The 25,742-nt window shown below is 33.2% G+C and overlaps 1 protein-coding gene across 4 annotated transcripts in view; it reads left to right on the top strand.

Moving 5' to 3' along the window:
- The window catches only part of Nachralpha4 (nicotinic acetylcholine receptor alpha4), a 155,573-nt gene extending 132,186 nt beyond the window's left edge, over positions 1-23,387 (top strand). For all 4 annotated transcript variants that reach the window (XM_083036121.1, XM_083036120.1, XM_083036122.1 and 1 more), the window contains 4 exons: positions 19,535-19,681; positions 20,248-20,406; positions 20,771-21,011; positions 21,972-23,387. In XM_083036121.1, coding sequence (XP_082892247.1) covers positions 19,535-19,681; positions 20,248-20,406; positions 20,771-21,011; positions 21,972-22,163 — 739 coding nt within the window. In that variant the 3' untranslated portion in view covers positions 22,164-23,387. The remainder of the gene's footprint in view (positions 1-19,534; positions 19,682-20,247; positions 20,407-20,770; positions 21,012-21,971) is intronic.
- The last annotated feature ends 2,355 nt before the right edge of the window (positions 23,388-25,742 follow it).

The following is a 25,742-nucleotide window of genomic DNA, read 5'->3' as shown; positions in this document are numbered from 1 at the left end:
TGCCAATCGACAAATCCAGTTATAATCGAAATACAATTCCTCGTTTTGCAATTTTGTGATTTTTACGAATGTTAAATAATGCACGATAGCATATCTGTAACTTTATTCGAGAAGCATTAATTGAATTAATATTATTCAGTTATATGCATTAACATATTAATGTCTGATTAAAAAGAAGCAAAATTCGATTTAAATACTAAACTTCTAAAAATAATAAAATATTATATGTGCTTCTACATTTATTTACAATATTGATTCGCGTATTATATTCATAATAATAATTGTCAGCCAATGAAATAATTAATTAATATCAAGTATAACTTGACTGAAAAACAGCACATACATATGCATGGACATTTATCTATCTATTTATTTAGCTATTTATCTAGCCATTTATTTATCTACCTATTTATGTATCTATTTTTATATATTTTTTAGTATTTATCTATTTTTCTCTTGTCATTACACGAGAAGTATTTTGTACAAATAATTAATTATTTATTTATTACGTATGTTAATGATAAGGGAATAAAATTGAATAAGCAAATAGGTACCATTAATAGCATCAGATATCGTGTAACATACGAGATTTTATTCAGTGCTTTGTAAATATTTTAATGCGATTTAATGCAATGAGCGAGATGGTCTCTCTTTTTATCAATTACAAATTTATTGTTCAATGTGTAATATATTTAATAAAATATTAAAATATATATGTAAAATTAATATTTTAAAGCGCATTAATAATTATGCTAGAAATATTAAAAATACAATCGACAAAATATCTTCACACACACACACACACACATCTCACATATAAATTTATTTTAATCCGATATATTTGAAATTAATATTGGATTATGCAAAAGTTTGTAAATTTCTTAAAATCTTTATTATTTTAATTATTATTTTATTATTTTATTATTTTAATTATTAGTTAATCTTTCTTTTACGATAATTTAATTATTTTATTATTTAATAATTTATTATTTTAGCTTTAAAGCTATGAATACATGTGCAGTAATAATTCTTTATATTGAGATCGTAATAATCAATAACAAACTGATCAAAGATATATATTTTGCATTTTCCATTGTATAACATGATTTTCTCGTATGTTCCTTCATTTCCTGCCGCGTTAACCAAAAACCCGAGGTGCCCGAAATCCGTCGGATAATGAAGATCCGGCATTGCGATATTGTGCAGACAAACAGAAGCTTTTTGTTTTCGAATCTAGGTTATCGCATAAACGAAACATACATGCTATCTCATTGCGTCGAGCGAATGTCTAAGTGAATTGACTTATCATGAAGACAATTGTTTCTTAAGATGACAGTATACACGATAAATATTAATATATGAATTAATATATTTTAATTTTTTTTTATATATAACGAGCAATAAATTTTCAAATAATAAAAATGGATTTATATTTTTAATTAAAACATTACAATTATATGTGCATATATATATTATATATTATTAACTGCGTACAATAAACAAAGAATTTTAGCATTTATGGATTTATTAATCGAATTTCGTATAATCGAAAGTAGTATAGATCAACGCTTATGCTACCAATCTTGATATTCTCACGAAAGCGCTCGAGATTATGAAAATAATCTTATCATGAAGACAATTGTTTCTTAAGATGACAGTATACACGATAAATATTAATATATGAGTTAATATATTTTAATTTTTTTTTATTTATAACGAGCAGTAAATTTTCAAATAATAAAAATGGATTTATATTTTTAATTAAAACATTACAATTATATGTGCATATATATATATATATTATATATTATTAACTGCGTACAATAAACAAAGAATTTTAGTATTTATGGATTTATTAATCGAATTTCATATAATCGAAAGTAGTGTAGATCAACGCTTATGCTACCAATCTTGATATTCTCACGAAAGCGCTCGAGATTATGAAAATAATCTGACAATGAGTCTTTACATATTTCTCATTTCTAAATAATTATATATTGTATATTATTGTGTATGTGTTTTCTATTAAAAATATTTTTTTTTTATAATTTTATATTAATTAAACATGTACACAAAATATGTTTTATGGCAAGAAAACTCAATCAATGATATTTGCATGATAAAATATGATCTAATATAGTTTATAATTAACACAGTAGTATAATTATATGTATTACTGAAATATTATTTAAATATAACCAAGATCTAAAAACTTTTCTAATTGTTTTGATATATGTATGGAACATGCCGCGAATTAATTCGGTTAAATTCTGCAATTCTCTTGAAATTCTGAATTTTAATGAGGATCTTGTGCTTGTGTGTATGTAATTAAGCGAAGCATACATGACTCCGACAGAGAGTGTAGTATTTTTACTTATAAAGTTACGCTATAATCGTCCGGAGTCTAAACAAGTATGAAACTAATTCCCGAACTTATCGTCGACTAATATGTCGAGTTGATGTTTGTCTTTGACGGTGATGATGATCCGCTGCCAATGATATTAACGATAATTAGATTCGCGGATTTATTAATCGGATTTCGTATAATCGGAAAGTAGTACGGATCAACGTTTACTGCGAACAACTTTCATATCCTCACGAAAGCGCTCGTGATTATAAAAATAATTTGAATCTTAACATATATCTCATTTTTAAATAATTATATCATTGTGTACGTATTTTCTATTAAAAATATTCTTCTATATAATTTTATATAGAAGAGAGATTAAACATATGCACACAATATGTTTCAAATATTTTAATCTTTAACTCTTCTGCAGATTTTATTTTGCGGAATATAGGTACGCGATACACTTTTCTAGTTCTTTTAGCTTTTTAGAGAATTTGATTTTATTCGATCGATTTATTGATTCGAAATCCATTCAATTTCTTGGATCACTTATTTGACTATCATTAATTATCATCTCCGAAAAGACAGGTAAACTATAATTTATCGAAAATAAATATGTTTAAACATTACATTTAATTCATTATTATATAATTTACGAAATAATAAATCGAAGATTTTCGATACACACAGGTAGATAAGCAAATCTTATTTTTCTATACTACTTTCGTTATTTCCGACTACTTGGCGTATATATCGGTCAATCGGTCATTGACATTTCGGCACATCAATTTGAAGAATGTGTGTATTCACACCCTTTTGAAAGTGCTTGGAGCGCACATGCATCCCTTTTCAAAGGGACCTCGTTTCAATATTAATGACGGCATTTGCCGGCTTCGTAGCGGCGACATTTAACTAACGAGCCGGTCTATCTACCTCGCTATTTTTACGTGCCACCACGGCATGGTATGTTCTCGGTTCTGCTTTTTCGAACCAACTCAGCTAAAGAGACAGGATTAAAGAGCAAAATGATGAAAAACGGACTATGCCTGTGCTATGCGACGATAAGTCTGTGCGGTGTTTCCGCTTTTTTTTTTTCGTTCTTTATACATTAAAGAATTCTGCAATTATTATACGCTTTCATTAGACCCTCATATGCTTCTAAAATTACAATGTAGAAATTTATTCATACAATATAGGAATTCTTCAGGAAATCCAATATTGCATTGGATAATTTATCATAAAAGATATGGAATCGATCGAATCAAGAGTCAAATAAAATATTTAAAAAAGCTAGGAGAAGAACTAGAAAAATACTCAACTTAAAAATTGCGCTGTTAATTGATGTTTAATATGTTTTCAAAAGATTATATACCGCTTGTCTCTGAAATTAATCAAATTTAAAATTTTCTGAGAATCATCTATGTTGTCTACTAAAGCAATCGTGCGAGCAGAGAAAGAACGATTTCGAAATAGACGGGAAATCATGGAACAGCGATAATGGAAGATCTAGGGGTCGCATGTGTGAGGACCACGATTTCGACAAAAGCGGCAAAGCGCGACATTCGCTTTATGGAGCGGAAAGAAAAGGCGACGATCGCTAGTCGTCCTGGACCCGGTCCAAACCCGCATGGTCCCTATATCCCGACCCAAAATTTTAGAACTGACAGCAAGTTGTCGTAAAGCAAATTATAACGATTTCGTCGCTTTCCTGTTCGCTCTCGCTCGTTATTAACAAGTCCGGCGAGGTTTCGTCGCAATTTCTTATTCGTGGAATAAAAAAAAGAAAAAAAATATGACGGATGTTAAGTCGACCCAGACGCTTTAATTGGACGCAAGTCGTTCTCCATCTCGCGCAGTTACGTAATACGTTCCAGAAGATGGCGTAAATTATGAGACGGAAACAAATATATATTTTCGGAATTCGTTCGTAAAATTTTATTTATATCCCCGCATCGACGTTTATAAAAATTTCGTCGAGAAGTTCTGGACGATTTTCGATTCAAGAGAAAACTTTACGAAACTATCCCTACCGAGACTTTCATCTATCTTCCATAAAGATATGCCGATCTCGTAAATACAGCATTTCTCATTGATCCTCGTAAACCGAAGTCGGAGTGCGAGAGCCAATCGGGCAAAGGAAGAGGGGAAAGCGAAAAAAGAAAAAGAAGAAGTAGAAGAATAAGTACGCTCAAGTGAAGAGCAGAACCGAGACTTCGCTATTGTCTGCGATGATTGTGTCTCATATAAAGAACGCCCGCAATATCAGCACTTCCGAGAAAAACTCGTTTCGCTAGTCGTAAAGCGTGAAGTTTTGATGGAAGGGTAGAAAGAACTCTCTCTCTCTGCTATACGAATCTGACATGGCTCTGTGGATTCGCAAGCCGTCGCGATACATTCGTCATCGCGAAGTTAAGCCCTCGTAGCCGGAATTATCGGAAGCAGTTGCAGAAAATACTTCTATCGTAAATTGAACATGTCCGGAATCTATCTCCGGAATGAAATTTTTACGGAAATATGGAAATATCGATTGGTATGTCACGGGGATTTGAACTCTGCGCGTTGTAACATCGACATTAGCAGACGATTGTGTTTGATGTCTCTTCAAGAAACTCACATCAAATATCAGGAGCTCTTTCTCTCTCTCTCTCTCTCTAGGGATTCCTCTCGTTACAAAAATTAAAAGCGATAATAGCGATCCCCGATAAACGCGCGATGTTCTCCAAGCCGGAAATCGATGCCGCTCCGTTTCGCCTCGCAAGGTGCACTCCCGATTTAATGCAAGATCCGTTCTAAATATGGTTGCTTATTCCGGACAGCTAAATTGGAAATTCCAGCCGGTAGTCGCGCAAGGCGGAGGTAGCGCTGGGAGATTTCCGTTCGCAGACCGCGAACCTCGGCTGCTCCTGCGGGAACAAAATCCAATTTGAGTGTGGCACGATTTCCGAATCGAGATACCGGTTCACCTAAGTGCACCGATCGCGTCATGCATCCGCGCCCAAAATCGGAAAAGGGATATGCTTAATGGAACTTGCCTTGAAGAACGTTAAAATCATTATTACATCCTCTTTTATGCTCGCTGTACATGCATATTTAAAAGTGACGTTATTTGAAATACATTAGTCAGTCGAGAATAGAATCTCGAAGAGAAAAAGAGAGAGTGAAACGTCATACACTTATTCATAATTATAACATTAATGAAAAATTAAGTAACATTTATCAAGTAAGTTATAAGTTGCAAGATGACAACATATAAATATCATCCTATTATTCCTGACAAGAAAGATTATCCCTCAGGAGCTCACAATAGAGTATAGCGAACCGAGCTACTTTTTATACTGGGAATTTTCTAATCAAATCGCCCAAGTTTCTTGGAGATATAAATAAAGAGACATTTTTAAATACTATTGTATCCATTGAAATAATTATTATTTTACTAATCAAATGAACTAATTTAAAATCACGTCTCTCTATTCACGTACGGATCTTTTTTGAAACTTCCTGCGATCTTATTATACACATTTAAATGTATATCTAGTTATCTTCATAAATATAAGAATCTTTTGAAACGCGAATGTTTAATTATGATTGCGAATGCAGATTAAAGATTTAGATTAAAAACTGGACTTGCAGATACTACGATAAGCGTGCAATGTAATTTAGAAACGAAAAAAAAAAAGAGAAGAGAAGATTACAATTATACTACGGAGAAAAATTCCAGACGTGAACATTAATTCTACTTACTTTTTTATAATGCCGTAAATTCTCTCATAAGATTAATCAAACGTTTCTAATTGATGCCCGACCGCGTTTCTCATAATCCTTTAAAAACGGAAGCCAATCTTATCGTTAAATAACTTCGCGAATAAGGAATTTCTCGCGCGTGCCATTATCTGACTTCGTGTCTTATCCTACAGAGCCATTTTTCGCACACGAAAATGATATACGGGAGGATTCCTCGCGGAGGCGCCGAATAATAATCGAATTTAATTTACACACAGAAATGGAGGAAAAAGGGAACTGGATGAAAAAAATGAGAACAGCGCTGAAGCTGCGCAACGGTCGGAAAATAACTGCGATCTCGTATTGAGGCTATATAATTACATCCGATCGGGCTTAAAGCTTTAAAGCTCGTAAAATTGAACTTTACAATCTCATTGTGAACGTCAAGCGAAAACTTTTCTACATTCTGCGTTTCATTATTATGTCTCAACATTATTTCTTATGGCTGAATTGGCAGGATTGCCTTTAGCGCTTATTCGAGCGAGCATTTTGCCTCTCGGAAGTTATATATTCGCGTCAAAGAGGATTTTGCACGAGCGCAAATTGTCATATTTTCTACAGTCGTACGGACAAAGTGGAGACATCTGAAATTGACATAATGGCTCAAGTGGCGATATACACGAGATGTCACAGAATTGTCGGAAAGTGGACTTATAACGCTGTTCCCTTGAAATTAGATCGAAATTTTTCCATCTAGAGAATTTTTCAAACATTTTTTCCAAGCCTATGAGAATTTTCTCTTAGAATTTACCCTAAAAATTATGGTAATCGTGGGACAATATAGAAAGAATTTTATGAGAATTTCTCTGATTAATATTTATCACAATAAAAATAATAATATCTATTACAATAAAATATCAAATATGTTTGATTAATTTTACTATGCAATTTAGTAAATATTAATCAGAAAAATTTTCATAAAATTTTTTCCATACGATATTATCCCACAATTACAATGATTTTTAGGGTAAATTCTAAGAGAAAATTCTTTCAGTGTGTATATTCGAGCAGAATGTCATGTGTATACAATATTCTGTGTAATGTAATATTTGGATGCATTGTGAAAAATGTATTTTTTGCAATGCGAGAGGGTTTATTGCGAAACGAACAGAAAACTTGATGCTAATAACATTTATATTCCTCTAACGTCATACACACATACACACACACAAGACAATGCCGGATCCAAAAGATTGGCATAAATCCCTGGCGACACGCAACGATGCTAGAAGCGTCCTACTTGCTCTCCCGGATATCCATCAAAATCCCATGCATCACTGATCTTAATGCGAGTTGCATCAACGTGTCGAATTCGAAGGCTCTGCAACCTTTGCATACAAAAGTAAAACGCATTACGAGAGATATCGAAACCAATGAGAAACGCTTTAAATTGAAAATGACAGTTCTGTCGATATCGAGATATCAAATTATTCTTTGAAGCAAGAATTAAAAATTTTTGTCAATTAATAAAATTTTATTTTGTTAACTTTAAATAGGCTTTAAAGATGAGATAAAATATTTAATGTTAAAGAAATTATAAAAAAATAATGTTTTTGAAACCTAGAAAGTTATCGATGAAGATCGAATTTGTATTCTAAAATCGATTTTACAAGAGGGTTTTATTTTAATTTAAAGTATAAAAGTGTTTAATGTCGGCAAGTTAAATTACCGCAAATAATTAACTAATTTATATCTAATAATTAAATAATTTACAGCTTTTATTTATTTATTTTTTTTTTATTTAAAATAATAATTTGATATAATCTAAAGATAGGTTCGCTTTTAAACATCTTTATTTTAAAACATTCTATATAAAATTGCCCTGTGCACTAATGGATAAATAGTGAAAGATAAGTGGAGAAATATTGCAAGTACCGAGATAGTGGAAGAAATTAAACTGAACTCTCTGAACATCACTTTTGTTTCTCCGTCCTCGTCAAACATAAAGATGTTACTAGCGCCAGTTACTTTCGATCTAAATTGCTACCCAAGCGAGTGAACAATTTTTAGTACAGACGAGTTGGAAAATAATTTGAAAAGAAATGAGTGGCAGAAATGTTTTTTTTCAACGTGTAACGCATTTATGATTTAAAGCGCTTTTTATTCGCGCGTCATTTTTGGGATTACTACATATCTATAGAACTAATGTCCTACTTCAATTCATGTTCACTGTTCCAAATAAGGCAGAATATTTGCTGATTTCACGGATCGAAGAGAAACAAATGAAGAGAAGATATATTGTATTTGGGAATCTATTTTATGTTAACTAAAATATAATGCTCTGAACGTTACGTATACATATATACTTTATATAACATGTATACATTATATATTGTATATATATATATATATATATATATATATATATACTTATACTATACAATTTAAATAATCTGATATAGAAAACAATACACCGATTTTTCACAGCGATATAACTAATTTTTAATATACAATTATAAAGTGAATTTTTTTCAATAATTATTAAAAAGATATCAAACTATAACTTGTACATATTTAAGTCGATATTTAAGAATATCAATTTTATTATCGCACAATCATCGGATTGTTTTATTTAATCATGCGAGCTCAAATATCCTTTATAAGATGTAACAATAGCTAAGCTCTTGGATCGTTGCCGGATTTTGCTTTTCGGAGAAACTTGCCGGCAATTCGTCCCGCTATCGAGTAAGTTCTTTGGGTGCTCGGAGCGAGTGATAGCGCCGAAAATCCGTGCAGAGTGCAGCTATACATATATAGGTGGTTACAAATCCTTACGTGCGCATCCCGCTATCGAGGTTTATCTCGGATTGCGGTTGACTGGTACTACCCCTTCGCGTCCCATCGTCGGGCGCAAGAGGACACGGCAATCCTTTTCGCGATAAGCGAAACTCGTAAGGGATGATCCCACCGTGCCGCGCATGGAGAAACGTCACTGTGTTAGTACGTGAGATACGAGTTTTCTGAAACGCGCGACTGCGCACTCTGCACACGAAATTGTACTTCCACAATATATGTATTCCGACTCGCTACCACGCTATATCGAAAGAATAAAAAAAATAAAATAACTTAATATTCAAATTGAATCGTTTATTGCGAGGGTTGTACGAGTTAACTTTTTTACGTGAGCGCATATTTAAAAAATTGCTTTATATTTTAAAAAGGATTGTCATTCTTTATACTACAATACGTAGTAGTGAAGAATATTCAGATGGTATTTTGTTTCTCATGAGTTTCGAGAAATAATAAACCTAAATGTAAGACTCAAACTATTGCTGAAAAGATTAAAACATCTAAAGCTGAAAAAGCGATATAATTCTGGTATAATATATATATAAGAAACGAAATAAATTTTTGTTGCATTTATTCATCGGGCACTTATGATCTGCAGTTAATATAGTGGAAATCAACGTCGCAACTGTATAAACAAAGATTAAGAGAAAGTCTCGCCCTGAGTTGCAGAAGCCCTTTGAATCACCGAGCCATTAAATTTTCTCCTGCTTTCTCTCTCTCTCTCTCTCTTCTTAATACAGAACTCGATGAAAATTATGTGAGTGCTTCGTCGCAAAGGAACTGAAAAAGCACATTTTATTACTTAAGAAAGTTCGCTTAGAATAAATGCTTACTGTCGCGCCTCTCTTTGAATTCATAAAGTTTTTGCAAATCTTTGTGATAAAAACTAACTGATATTTTAGTATTTTGTTTTATCACTTGTATATGCATTGTCTCTTAATGTGATATATATATAGGTCATTAATATAATTAATATAAATTAGTAAATATTTTTTATTAAAAGTAATAGATCAAATGACTTACTAACGCAATGCGTGAATAATCTTTTAAATACTCGTTAATACTTAAACATTTAATAAATAATAAATAAATAATTATTTTAATAATTCGATAAAAATTCATATTTTATATATAAAATTCATGTAAAACAATTTACAAATTTTATTTGGCTTGTAACATAAATAGATTGGCAATTTAAGAGAGAAACGAGGCATTTGCTGAATGCAACAATTGAGAAAACATAGAAAAAAAGCTTTGAGTTATTCCTTAAACTCAAAAAGCAAAAGTTTATTAAAGCTTTTTGATGAAATTATTGACAACTTTGATACTGAAACTTGAGCCACTCTGTAATTTTTAATAACGTTAGAAATATATTCAGTGTATAATTTTACTAAATTATTAGTATATAAACATTTTATGTACTTTTTAAAGGTATTTAAAGTGTATAGAAATATCACTATAGACAATTGATTAAAACATATAGAAAGTTTTATAAAAAAATATATATATGTATATATTTTTAAATGTATCTCGTAATACAACATATTATCATGTAAGAATAAGTAGTTATAACATTAAAAATAGTCAAAGTGCACATATGTGCTATCTAAGCGTAGCTCGACTGGATCTCGCTAATTCATCATGTTAAGACATTCGCGCAAATATTAATACCATGGAGACCCGCCGCCTTAGGGTCGACGACTCGCGTGAGTTATCACTTGTCTCGCCTTACACGGGGCTTTTCCACTCACCCAAGTGGGCAATAATGGCATTAGTCTGGCAAATTAACTGAGTTCTGTCGCTTTGCGCTCTTGTGTCTTCTACTTGATTTGTCTTACTGAGATAACATTAACACTTATATGAAATAGCCAGAATCATCTAATTTCAGTTTTAATTTCAGGAAACACATTGAGTGGACAGAAAAGGAAACATCTTATTAGTATCAATTTTTTAATAATTGAAATTATGTCAAGAATAACGTAAAAAATTGCAATTAATATTTTTAATAATTGTTATAAATAACGATCCTCTTATAAATTTAGAATAATAAGAAGGAATATATCTCGAGAGGATTAACATAATTACATTTCAGCTTGACGATTTCATTCGTAGGGTAATTTGCAAAATATTGCTTGCGAAATGCTATGCTAAAGCGTTGATAAAACTTTCTAATTGATAGCAATGTGATATGTGCTTGCGCTCTTTATAGAGCGTGTGTGAGATGCAAATGGACGTTCGTAAATGGAAACCCCGAGATAAAATCGCGTAACTCGTCGGAGTTTACAGCCGCGATGGAAAATGCATCCCGATATACCGGCGTTGCATTCCCGTTCACGCGATTACGACAGATCGTCTCCTGAAAAATCGATACATGATCTCGATATTTTAACGCGAATGATGTCGACTTGAAAGGTATCTTTAGGGATATTCTGAAAATAGAAGGCGCAAACTTGTTTTCGCTAACGCGCGCGATAACGAGTGCTAAATATGCGCGAAAAATTTACGAGCATGAGGATATTAACGTCACTTTATACGCGATTAAAGTAAACAGTGAGATTTATCAACAAAATTTATTTCGCGTAATGAATTTGTTAAACTGCTCGCTCACTTTAGCGTGGATGGACCATCAACTCTCGCAAATGCATATTTGATGAGTTTTTTTTATATATAGGAGCTTTTCCTCTGGGATTCTTTTGTAAATTATTCCCTTGTTTCATACATGAGTATCATATATCGTTGTTATTTTATGAAATCTCCAACGTGATAAAGTCATACATATTAAAAGAGGTGAAAGAGATTTTGTATGATGTACCTATTTCGATATGATTAATTTTGTAATGTGATATATTATTGCTTGATCTATTAATAGATGCAAAATATAATTTCTTCTATACTCAGTGAGAAGAGAAAGAGAGAGAATTTAAATAATATTAAAATCTTAAAATAGCAGATTGCATGAAAAAGATGATGACAATATGTGAGATAACAGTAACGAAATAAACTGCGCGAAAAATTTTCTTTTATCATGTATTTATCTATTACTTTAAATTTATTTGATAACACGAGTATTTTTTTTTAATTCAAGCTATTCACAACTTATTTCAAATATTTCGTTTTAATTATGTTAGATAAACGTTTGTTCACGTATATCATCGCTATGAATTGGAACCGAATGCACAATCTATATTCAGATTCCTTTCTCTTTTACGTATTTCGTTCTATTCTCTAATACCTTTCGCTCCCGTTCGCCGCTTTTGAATCTTGCATCTCTGTTCGTCGAGTACCTTTTCCGAGTGGACAGTGATGTCGTTACTCTTGCTAAGTAAATTTCATCGCCTTGAGTGCCGCTCTCTTCGACTTGTCACGCTTGTAAACGGCAACGATGTCCCAGCTCGTGTCAGCCTCTCTATTAAAAGTTTCGTTCGTGCGACAGCGTCTTTATGTCAAAATACGACGGAAAGGCGAAGAGGCGCAAATGTCGATTCACTTTCAAGGATCTTAAAAATGACACTCACTGACGAAAAGCGTTCAAGCATAAAAAGAGACTGTGCTAATGTCTAGATCTTAAGAGAAAAAAGACAAAAATGTACATTAATTAATAAATTATATATATATTAAATATAATTTACAAACGACACAGAAAAATGATTTAGGAAAATTGAATATAAACTGTTTGAATATTTGGTTTGGAAATTTTACTTGGGAATAAATTGTTAGCAATATCGAAAAATGAAAATATTTTTCAACATTATAAAAATTAAAAAATTATTAATAATATTCTATGCCGAAATATCATACTCAGCTAAAGTTCCCGAAGAAATGTAAAAATATCTGCCGATGGAAATTGGAAGAACATATATATTCGCATGCAAAATTTCTTTGCAATCTAATGGACGATCGATTCACAAGGGGTTAAATTCGGGTGCGGATTGATAGAGCAAAAAGATAAAGAATAAAAGATGGTACGCTCTCCTCTCTCCGAATAACCATCGTTCTTCTCAGACGCCAGTTACAGTGATTGAGTGAAACGACGAAGCATCTTCTCGATACTGGTTTGTGACAAGAAGATTTATGATAAATGCGAATGAATAGCAATAGTTACACAGATCCTACAGCACGCTACATTCATTAACGAAATGGATTCTGTGCAACTAAATTTTTGTGACTATTAATGTTCCTCTAATTCTAGAACTCACATTTACAAGAAAGATGTATCTCAATGTTAAAAGAGATACATTTTCTTTCTGATACAGATTTCCTTTCACATACACAAATTCTTTATTAACTATAAACGATTAATAAAGTATAATTTTTCTGCTGATGATTAACGATCGAAATATGTTCTGCCTTTAACATATATACCATATTATATATCGTATAAAATTTTGTGATCGAACGGTACATCAATTTATATGGGAACGCGCTTTTTTTATATGAGCATCGTATTAAATAGGATTATGCGATCTTTATCGACATCGCAATAACGAGTTTGAACACGTTACCACTAGGACACGTTATTAAATATTCAATGGCGATCGTATGGGATTTATTACCTCGCTTGAGAGACCGGCTTGAAAAACGTTATTGCCCAGCGGCGTCCAATATGATCCGAGTCCGGCGTGGAAAAATATTCCGAACAAGTCGGAACTCAGCCGCCGTCGATGCGAAAAATGGAAGAAGAAACGCCGTACACATGAGTACGCGAAGGGGATGAAAGGGAAGTCGATACATTCCTCGGTCGAACGACGTAGACTCGTAGACAATGCGACGGGAAAAGGGGACAAAAAGAAAGGAAGCGGGAAAGTTTCTACGTGCTCGCGTTACTGATAGGACTGTATCTGAACTTTAAACAAGTTTGGAACTCGGACCCTGGCCGCGGGGCCCATTACGACGCCGATCGGCGCATTAAACGGCGAGAGGGAAATGTTGCGAACTTTTGCGATCCTTGAAACGTGAGTCTTCTCCGCGATTTTGTTATACAGAGTGCATCAAAATTGCGAGTCCCCTAACTGTCTTTGAACAGCAGATTCTTCAAATTACATATTTTATATTTCAATATATTCAGATTTTTCTATTCCCGAGAAGTATATTGAAAACAATATTCTTTAATAAGTTATAATAAGACATGTTTATAAAATAACTATTTTATTTAATTAAATTAATTTAATAAAATTTATTAAATTAAATTAATTCAATAAAATTTTATTAAATTATTACATTAAACAATTCTTTAATAATTTAATAAGACATGTTTATAAAATAATTATCATTGTATACACACGTAAAGAAATTACGCGTGTGTATGCACACGTGCATAATAATATAAAATAATAAAGCATACATATAAACAGTTTATAATTAGTAAGACACACGATTAAATGATTAAGGAATCTTCGTGGAAATTCGCACTATCTTTCACATGCTCAATTGTGCATATATACGATATAATGAATTCCGTTGTAACTCTGAGGCACGTTGCAATTTCCAACGATGTTGCGGTCGATAAATAATTTCGCTAAAGTCCTCGGGACCACACCAACCGGAATGCATTAACCCGAATTAATACGTTTACGTTTCATTTGCGAATTCAATATTTGCCGGCGGATAACAGCGGATACGCGAGCATCAGCAAACACGGGCACTCCTTACATTGCTGGTTGAGATTCTATCCAGAAATAGAATTCGGTTCACCGTAGTTTCGCGATGTAATCATTCGATTCAAACGGACAGCATTTTCTCTCTCTTTCTCTTGTGCATGTTTCGAAACATTAATTAAACTTTTGTATAGATCACGCTTATACCGCTAATAAGAAGCCGCACTTGGGAACTTTAGTTTAATTCAAATGTTAAATGTGCAGTTTAAATGAGACTGCTACAGCGATGTGTTAGAAAGTTATTTTCACTTTGATAGATTTATATAAACATTATAAATGTATAATTTTTATAAATTCTCTTCTAATCTCTAATGTAATCTTCGTGATGTACACTCTAATTATCTTTGATATTATTATAAATATACATATATTATAGCAGTGCAAGTTAATATATAATGTTAAAAATATTAATTATTTCTGCAGAAACTATACGAATCATTTTATATGTATATAATATTATTATATATATTGTACATACACCTACTGTATTAATATCGCAATATATCTATGACAGGAAGTTTTAAAAGATCATCTTTTTCTTGCATTAACACACAACGAACAATATATTATAGTTTACAAAGTGCACCATGAGTCTCAAGGTGCTCACCCCCGATAAGCGGTAACTTTAATCGCTCTTTCGCATCTTCCGGCGGGGATATAACAAAGTTAACTAGTGAAGAAAAAACAAAGTATGCGCGACAACTTATCTATCTTCTTCTCCTTCTTTTCTTCCTGCGGAAACTTTGTTGAGAGTCATCTCACGGTTACGGGCCATGGAAAACTCACTCGTTGCAGTTCGATCAGGCGAGACGCCATAGAGTTCCTCTCTTCCGGTCACTCGCCGGTCTACGTGCTCGAGATACGTGAACGACTTTTTTCGAACGTGATTAGGATTCATGCGGTTGCCGCCCCGAAGATGAACGGTCGCAAAACGGGGTACGTACGTGAAATCGCGAAGTAGGTCAAGCCCGCGAGGACGGTCCTGGAAGAAATATTTCGATTCGCCGAAAGAGCGAGGAGTTTCAGAGAACGAAGAAAACGCGACAGCGTATCAGTGTAATGCATCATTCGGATGTAGGTTATTTCCTGTTTAGCTCGACCTGGCTTTGGAGCCTATTATAACTTCTACGGTCTAACACATTTCCGTTCGTTGTTTCTCCGAGAATATACAGCTTCTTTCAAAGAAATAATTCTTTTTTTATTTTGTCTGCTTTTTATCTCATCTTGTTATTATTGATGGGAACATATATAACGCAAGAATAAATAATGATACGATAATTTTGATGTATTGTAATTATTGTCGTCGCTTTCTACCGTTACACTTTTTCTGCCGCATCCATTTTCCTAAACCTTTGCGTCTCTTGCGCATCTCCTTTATATCCCTCCCTTCCTCTACATTTTTTATAAAGCTTTTCCGGACCCTTGCTACCATTCCATGTAACATTCTTTTCTTCGTAACTGATGGTCGACGATGATGAAGCAACTTGGAAATTTGTACGACGTCGTTTCTCGGGCGTGACACGGCCGATTCATAGCCGAGGATCGAAAGCGTTTTCTTCGAAAAATCACGCATCATTATTTTCTTTGCTGGAAAAGAGCTCTATGCATGAAGCAGGTGACCATTTAAATCTTTAAAGGCAACGTATAATAAAAAGTGATACGTCTTCTTTAAGGTATGCTCTCCCTTATTGTCAAAACTCTTCAATATCAGCATTTTAACCCGAGAGGGATATTTTTAACCAAATGGCAAACGTAAATGATTGCTTTTAAACGATGTGTCACGTAGGGAAAAAACGCGTTAGCTCGCATAATACACGTTACTCGAGTGGAGGAACATATTTCTTCTTCTTCTTCTTCTTATTGTTAGATATACACTGGCAAATGCGAGCAATAGACTACGAGCATCCGAGGACCTAATGGTCCTTTTCTCGGAAAAATCGGTAGAGAAGTAGTGGATCGTCCTGTGATTTCACGATTCATTCCACGTCCACGAGTGCCTTGGAACAGCGAAAGGCTTTTTACTCCCCGATAGTTCTCAAATTTGCAATATTTCTCTGGATTACGCGGCCAAGTCGAGCCACGATGAGCGCGAGATGAAGATTACTTATCTTTGGGGCGGATTTGGTCTTCATTGAAAAATAAAGGAAAATCACAAAGAAAGAAAAGGAATAAGAACCGGTTAAGCGTAACAATGTGCGACGGCCGTCGTAAATTATTATTTTCAAGAAAAGATTTTCGACCTTCTTCATTAAGAAAGATTCCGATTTTATGAATGCGCATTGAGAAAAGCAAAAAGTCTCTTTCAACGATGCAGCTTTTGCAGAAATTTCTATGCGCCCTGTTACACGAATTATAAACATTTTTCTTAATTAAGAATATGAATCTTGAATTGAAGAATTGAAAATCTTAGAGAATAAAAAATATTTTATTATTATTTTTTATAAGCTTCACAGAGAGAATTAATCCTCTCGCGCATTAAATATCTTTTTTTTTTTTAAAGAAAATTACTTTTATACACATTCTAAAATGAACAAATAAAAATAAAATTAAGCGCACGGAAGAGTGACACTGAAACGTTTTTGAAGCTCACCGATTTGAAACTTGAAAGGGAGTCTCGAGTATTAACCATTATCGACGTGGAGGATGTTGAACGTGTTTCCACAGGGCGATATAACCTCATGCCTTAAGACGCATGCCGAGCAAATCGATGATCTACTTGGGCAACGAAGAGAGAAGCGATGAGTCTCCTTGAAGACGAGGGAGTCAGCAAATTGGCGAATTGGGCCGACAGCATGCGGGCTGTTGTTTGAGTGGAAGCGTGTCTTCCCGTATATGTATAAATGTATGTGTATGCGTACATGTGTGTGTGTGTGTGTGTGTGTGTGTGTGTGGAAATCTCCTAATAGCTTTGGACGCTGCAAGGATGCAGTAGGTGTAACACATTAATCAGTAGCAGCGTTCGCCAAGGGTGGGCACCAGCCACCCATGGAGCCAAATCTTGAAACATACAGCGTCTCGCTCGGATGCTGTGCATTTCTCGTGATTCCGGACATTGAAAATAAATTGAAAAAAAAAATGCCGGTTTGATATCGAGATATTGATAGCTCTTAAGCTACCAAGTTGATTGATGACTTAAAGAATACGGAATGTTACACTAACGAAAGGAATTTTGCACGAATAAAAAATAAATTATTTTTTAATTGTTTAATTTTGAACGGGCAGAGCCTTAGAATCTTAAAATGTTGTCATTACAATGCATAGACAATTTAAAAGTCGCAAAAAGAAAGAGATGCGTTTAATCAAATTTTTTAAAAAATTGAGACAAAGAAATTGAATTGCAAGTTTACAAAGAAATTTATAGTTGAGATAAAGTGCAATCTCTACCATATCCTGTATAGCGTCAAATCCTTCTTTTCATCAAAATTTCAAAGGGATCGTCTCGTTTTTCTTGGTTTGACATCATTATAAATTTCCGCTGGCAAGGGTGCAAAAAATTCCACGCGTAGCATTTATTTATTTTCACAATTGCATATTGCGTTTATCTCTGCAAAGTCTCTATTTTCATTACAAAAAGAAAATTTATTATTTCTTCTTCTTCTTTCATTTGTTTAATATACGATACACTAAAATTAATGCAATATTTTTATTTGAAAAGATAAATAATATAATAATCAAATTAATGCTTTATATAAAATATAAAGACTTTCTTGTTATAAAACATAAGAAATATGTAGCATTTAAATAATAATTTATATTAAAATGTTAAATCTAATTTAACAATTACTGTTACAGTAAATTAATTACTGTTCTCTCTCTAACTATCTCTCATTAAATATTTAATCAAATAGTTTTTATTAAATAAAGTTTATCTTGAACTTATCAGTTCCGGTGCTTTAGCGGAAATATCTTTCTTGTCACGTACCTAGCGTATAGGATTACACATTTAGAGCGAAGATGACTTCGAGGATGTCTAATACGCGAACATTATGGCGCATTTTGCCCGGGAATGACTAATGCGCGAGCTCGCCAAGAATGATAAAAAGCGAACGCGAAGATCGAGGACCCGCGTCGCTGCGGCAGCGTAGCCCGAATCGATAAATGGTTCCAAGTCGTGTCAAAGGAAGTGGATCCAATTTAAATCGCGGTCTGTCCTTTACCCAACCAACCGGCCAGATTTCCCCATCGTCGAACGGATCTGCGTTATGAATGACTCCGTGAGATTTACATTCCGTTCTACCTCCGATGCCAATTCTGATGATACCTTACAGCAATTTGCCTTCGTTCGACAAGATAAGCTCGCGAATGAATCAAACATTTTTTTCAAAGTTCTGGCATCTTGGAAATCCATATTAAAAGTAAAAACATACTTGACTTTTGTATAACAGTATATACATCATATAAAACGCAATGCGTTATTTCTTCAAAAATGATATTTGTTTCAGCGAAAATTAGCAATTCCTATTAAGATAACAAAGCCATTGTATCAGAACTTATACGTTTATAATTGCACATGGTACGAATCTATCATGTATACCGTGCATAGGAAGATTTCTTTTCTGGCTTACCGCGGATTAAAATCTCCACTGTAATGAAGCAGTGCTTACTAAAAATTTAATTAGAATTTCTATTAAAATTTGCAGTCGGTTTCTGATTATATTACTATGCAAAATGTGTTAATTTTGAATTTGAAGTTATAGTAATTTACATTATGGTATATGCAATAAATTTTTTTACTAAAACTCTCTCTCTCTCTACGTGATCAATACTTTTTAGCCCACGTACTATTTAAAAAAATGTTGCTTATATTATAAATAACATACTTGTATTATAAATAACAAAATAACTTGTAATAATATAATATATAAATATGCTAACTCTAATTTTTTAATAATACACTTACTAATATTTATTTTCTATACATTTATAATGTCTGAATTATTTCTCTCTTTATATTTTTCAGTATATGCGTTACGGTGGTCGTTCTCAACGTTCACTTCCGTTCACCACAGACGCACAAAATGGCACCCTGGGTGAAAAGGGTTTTTATACACATTCTTCCGCGACTTCTGGTCATGAGAAGGCCTCAATATAAGTTTGAACCTAACAGGTATCAAATATAATCGGAGAACTCATATTTATTGTTTAGAGATATGAATAAATTTGCCATTTTAATGTATTTTATTCAATTACTTTAAAGAACTTAAAATTGAAGATTGTTGAAAAATAATTTGTTTTGCTTTTATCTTAATTATTTTAAAAAATATTTAATGTTAGAATTATTCATCAATTGATAGAATATAGAATATTAATATTGAAAATTATAAATGTTTAGAAAAAAAATGTCACATTTTCGCGAAGAACAAGTTGACTTTAACCTGATCAAAAAAAGCCGCAAATAAAAGTAAAATCATTGCTTCTAAAGTATCTTTTATACCAGCGATAAAAATCAATAGTTAAGAGTTTTGTTACGCAAAGATTACTTCGTAACAATAATGTTATATCGTTTTATATTCGAGATATAATAATGTTATACATACTTGGCGCACTCAAGTTTGTCTTCCGTTCTGGTCTCAACAATAATCCACTCTCAGTCAGTCATTCTAGCCGCGCTGCATTCTAGAACATACGAAACCTGCATTAAAATTCTCCGCGTCCGATTGTGTGTGTTTACAGGTTCACTTCCGGTAGAGTACTAATGAGGACCGTCAGGGGAAAGGAGAAGACCTGTTATTACCCTTACCATCCGACGACTCAGGAAGACAGCGAGGAGCACCTCACACCCAAAAGATTCCACAGCCGTCCTCCATCAAAGGAAGACCTCTCGCCTTCCAGGTATTTATGATAATACGAAACGCTTCGTAATTACCTCTCTTTGAACTTGATATTTTGTTCTACAGACACTTTTCAAGCTATTATTGACATATATTTATAAAGAATTATAATTACAAATTTAGGATAATTACAATAAATTATATAATTAAATTATGCAATTACACTAAACTTGAGATAATTTTTTACTGAATAAATTTTCGTACGAATCATTTTTTTAATCATAAATTTAAACTAAAATTTAATTATAAGATATTATTTTCTTTATAATATATTGAATAAAATTACTGCACAATACTGGGAAAAATATGTGCATCCATGGGAGCGAATAATATCAACAATATTATTCGCCCTTTATTCGCTTCAGTCTTACAGACGGTGCAAGGTTTGGAGGTAGCTGCTTAATTCACGGTCCTCCTTTACCTTTGCACACCGAGTGCGAGGATCTCTCGGTTTCCGGAGATGCAGGCATAGAGGAAGTTAAAAGCCCGGCACACCAAAGCCCGCCTGCCTTCTCGCACTCTCGTTGCCCACCAGAAGTACACAGATCTTGTATTTGCGTGCGTTTCATCGCCGAGCACACCAAAATGCTCGAAGATTCGACTAAGGTATAAATCCTTTGAAATAAATAAGGAAATAAATAAAACGCTAATAAAAAAATAAAAATAAATAAATGAGAAATATATAAAAAATCGGGCTTATTAATAATTTTTTTTCTTTTTTTATATCTATATGTGCGTTTCTCTTAATAATATTCTTTAAGATATTAACATTGTTGTCGCTTATCCGCGATCTCGATTCGCATTGTGTTAAATAATATGTTATAATACTTTAAACTTGATTAATATTTTTGACAGTTATCAGCTGATTTCTGTCAAAAAATATTAATCGCGAATAAATTATAACATATTATATTACTTACAAAGTATTATTATTTTAATTATAATAATATGTTGTCAATAATATAATATATTATAATATACATATACTTATAATATATACTTTGTCCGTGATTAATATTTTTTGACAGAAATCAGCTGATAACTGTCAAAAAATATTAATCGAGTTTAAACTATAACATTTTATTTAAAACATATTATGATTTTATATTTTTTCTACATATATTATATTATTTTAAAATTTAATTAATAAATTAACGTTTTAATCAGTTGATTTCTGTCAAAAATATTATTCGAGTTTAAAGTATTATAACATTATATTTATAACATTATTATTTTAATTTATATTACATATTTTTATTTTATAATTTAATTAGCAAATTAACGCTTTAAACTCGATTAATATTTTTTGACAGTTATCAGCTGATTTTTGTCAAAAAATATTAATCAAGTTTAAACAAGCTTTATATAAAAATATCTTTCTTTGTTATATAAAATCGAGGAATGGCACGCGCGTAGCGTGCTTGTGTTGTTCTAGTTTTATAAAATCGTATAGAAAGAAAAATATATTGTATTTGAATTATTAAATCTATGATCTCAAAATATTTTTAATTAATTATTGTTAGACAACAGTAATATTTATTACCATGATCAATTTGCTCTTTGCAGGTAAAAGAGGACTGGAAGTACGTGGCAATGGTGCTGGATCGGCTGTTTCTTTGGATTTTCACCCTGGCGGTCTTGGTGGGCACCGCGGGCATCATCTTGCAAGCACCCACCCTGTACGACGATCGGGTGCCCATCGACAAGAAGTTTAGCGAGTTCGCGACCACGACGGTGGTCAAGTGTCCGCCCCAGTAGTCCATGCCCGAGCCCTGCACCGTAGAGAAAGATTAAGGATCAGAAGCACGGACCCCTCCCCCCCGTCCTAATCTTAGGAGAGTCCGCAAGCTCCACTTCCTTATTCTCAACGATGAAATTACGGCAAAGGGCTCCGATCTTACAAAGAATGAACCGGAAGTATATGACCGGTGATTTTGACGATGAATGGAAGGCTATGTTCCTCTTTAAGAGAAGAAAAAACTGAAAGGATGAGATAAAAAGTCATCGACTTCGGAAAGACAGTTTCGTGGATAGAAGGACGAGAATTCGTTGCTTCTCGAGAAAGAAGAAGAAGGACATCGTCTCTGGAACAAAACTGCACTCGATGTCTCCCAAATATTAAGGACGCGTTGACCGGCGCGAGATTCGCCAGGTGACCTACATAAACCTACATAGTCTGCTCAAGTAATACGAAGCTGCCACTACTTAATCGGGTAAACCATAACACACATCAGACGGACTTTACGATATAAAACTGTAAGTAATTTTAATGTCTCAAGAACGAAAGAGCGAGAACCGGAATCTTCGCCAGCGTTCGCCTAAACGCGCGCGAGCAAGCGTCAAGTATCGTTTGAGTAGGGCTCAGCTGAATTAAAACACGAGATTAATTAATGTCTTTTTTCAATCCGTACGTTATAAATTTATAATCTAGAACGCGACAGAGACGCAGCCAATATTGAAAACTGGTCAACCGGAATTATACGACCGGCTTTTAACTGTAATATGGTATATATCGCGGCTGTATCGCAGCAGCATTTTACGCACAGCAGTTTACGCGTGGAGGAAAAGTAGCGCCGATATATAGCGAGCATTTCTCTTCTTTAAACGTAGAACACACATTTTTTATACCGAACGAGATGTTCCTCCGAGTAATTCCGTACTTTGTTGCCGCGCAATGCGGTACATTTACTGACACTTGAGCTTGCAAGAGCTTCGCGACGCGCAGCGGGCGAATAAAAAATACTGCAATAGTAATATACGCATTGCGTAACGCGGTATATTATAAATATATTCAATCCGTATGCGTGAACGATTCTTCGCCGCGTTTCGCAAGCGTATACGCGCGTTTTGTATTGTAATGCGAGTCGTAAACCGCTCTCATTACGCGAGTTAATTAGGTAATCACCGCGTAGGTAGCTCGTCGTACACAGACTTAAGGTAACTTGAAATATATAACCAGTTAATAATTTTAGAAACCTAATCCGCGTTTATATGATATATATATATATATATATATATATATGCATATATATATTATATATATATTATAATATATATATATATATATATATTATATATATATATGTGCATATATATATTATATATATATTATATATATTATATATATATATATATATATTATATATATATATGTGCATATATATATTATATATATATTATATATATTATATATATATATATATTATATATATATATGTGCATATATATATTATATATATATTATATATATTATATATATATATATATTATATATATATATGTGCATATATATATTATATATATATTATATATATTATATATATATATATATATATTATATATATTACATATATTTAAGAGCGATGGACGAACCGATGGCGCGTCGGTAGCGCGGAGCAATTATTTCTTCACTCAACTATATGTGAGAAACTTTCTTCTCTATCTCTTAAATATTATATTTAATCAACTATATATGACATAATCTCTCTTCTCGATATTATCGATTACTATACTTCCATAAATAATGTTTCTACGAACGCTTCGTATCTTCAAACACATTTGATTCTCTCGGTCAGCGCTTCTCGTTTATTTTCCCTTTATCGATAAGCTGTGTAAATATATTTATTCACGCGTGTGCAATTATTTGTCATCGTTTCCTGCAACTTCTCCGCGATCCTCCTCGCGAAGAGGAGGATGCACAACGAGTAAATTCGCGTCGCCGACGCACCTCGTCCCGAGAATAAGAAATATTGTATTTTGTAACGAGAAAGGTGAAAAAAAACACGCGAGAATACTACAATAAAGAGTAATTGATAGTACGGTAAGAACAAGTAAAGCATACGAATTCTAAAGCTGATAGTTGTAGGGAATTGAACGACCGTTGACGCCGTTGTTCAATACCGTAGTTCGTGGTCGTTGTCACTGTGAGTTGTCACACATTCATAATTTCACCCTTTTTTTCCTCGTTTTCTTTTATAGACAGTTACGCGTCATGTATGATATTCGTCATTGTGGTTAAACGATCGTTATAGTCGCGAATATCGCGTCGTACGGACTGTTATTCGCGAGAATGTAAGTCAACATCGGAGAATTTTGGAGCCTTGTCTAAATCACAATTTCAATTTTTCGTATATTCGGACCTTCTGTGATTTTTATAATTTACTTTGAAATTGATGAAGACATTGAGTATCATTAATTTATATAAAATTATGTTGAAGCTTCCATTAAGTCGAACTGAAGGAAAGTAATCGGTTATTATAGATCGAAAGAAATCTACGATTTTTTATTCCATTCCGACATACGTAGACATGAAGAAGGAGCCGAATTGCTCCTTCGATCGGCGATCGAAATTTGCATTTCCGATTCTCCGACGTTCTTAGAACTTAGTCATAATTAAAGGATAATTTTGCGCGTTCTAAGTACAATGCCGTAGTACTTGGAACTGTAAATATATATATACATATATATTATTACGGCGAGGAATAACGATTCCCCATTACTACTGCCATTAAAACGCAAGCCCGATACTTTACGAGCGTTTTTAGAAGCTGTTACTTGGATCGCCGTCGATCGTAAAAGGCAATTTCCGGCATACGATCGTCCCTCGTACGATCGCCGATCGAATCGACCGAAGAATAAAATTTTTAATAATTTTTTCTCGAGACTCGGACGATTGTTTCTTCCTGATCGACGCCCGCGATCGATCTATGCCGGATATTATCGAACGACGTCACGTGCGAGGATGAGGATACACGTGGTCGCTACCTGATTGAAAATCGTCCAGCGAACGCATTAAATTCGAGGGAAATAGAAAGACGTACATTTAGGTAGGTATAGTAGGTTCGAAGGATTATTCTCCTACGAGGAAGCGAAACAAATCTATTCCGCACTAGGTCGTTAGGAAAACAACGCACACGTTTTCTATAATAGAGCTATGAATATTTACTTGTTACTTGAAATAGCGCAGCGAACGGACTTTCGTGTCGACGGCGATTTTGTTGTAAAGACGGCATCTAACCATCATGGCATACGAAAACATATAAAAGTCATTTCGGTGCTTTAATTTTGAATAAACAGACAAAATTAAGGAGCCATTTTTAGCTCTCGATTTAATTTTTTAACTTCTTCAATAATTCTTCAATAATCTTAATTTTATGCTTGTAATTATCTTGCATTTCTTAATCTTCCAAAAATATAGTAAATCATATTGCTTAAAATTTAATTAAATGTTAAAGTAAATAGTTAAATGTTGAGATAATAGTGGAGAAATTTCCGCTATACTTTTCAAAGTACAGAAAATTTCAATTTTAAATTATAAAAAATATTAGAAAAGATTTT

The sequence above is a fragment of the Prenolepis imparis genome, unplaced genomic scaffold, assembly GCF_030444845.1.
Source record: "Prenolepis imparis isolate NDT839.2.m4 unplaced genomic scaffold, iyPreImpa1.0 SCAF_4, whole genome shotgun sequence".
Taxonomy (NCBI): domain Eukaryota; kingdom Metazoa; phylum Arthropoda; class Insecta; order Hymenoptera; family Formicidae; genus Prenolepis; species Prenolepis imparis.
Note: the sequence above shows the minus strand (reverse complement) of the source record. Positions and strands in the feature narration are given on the sequence as shown.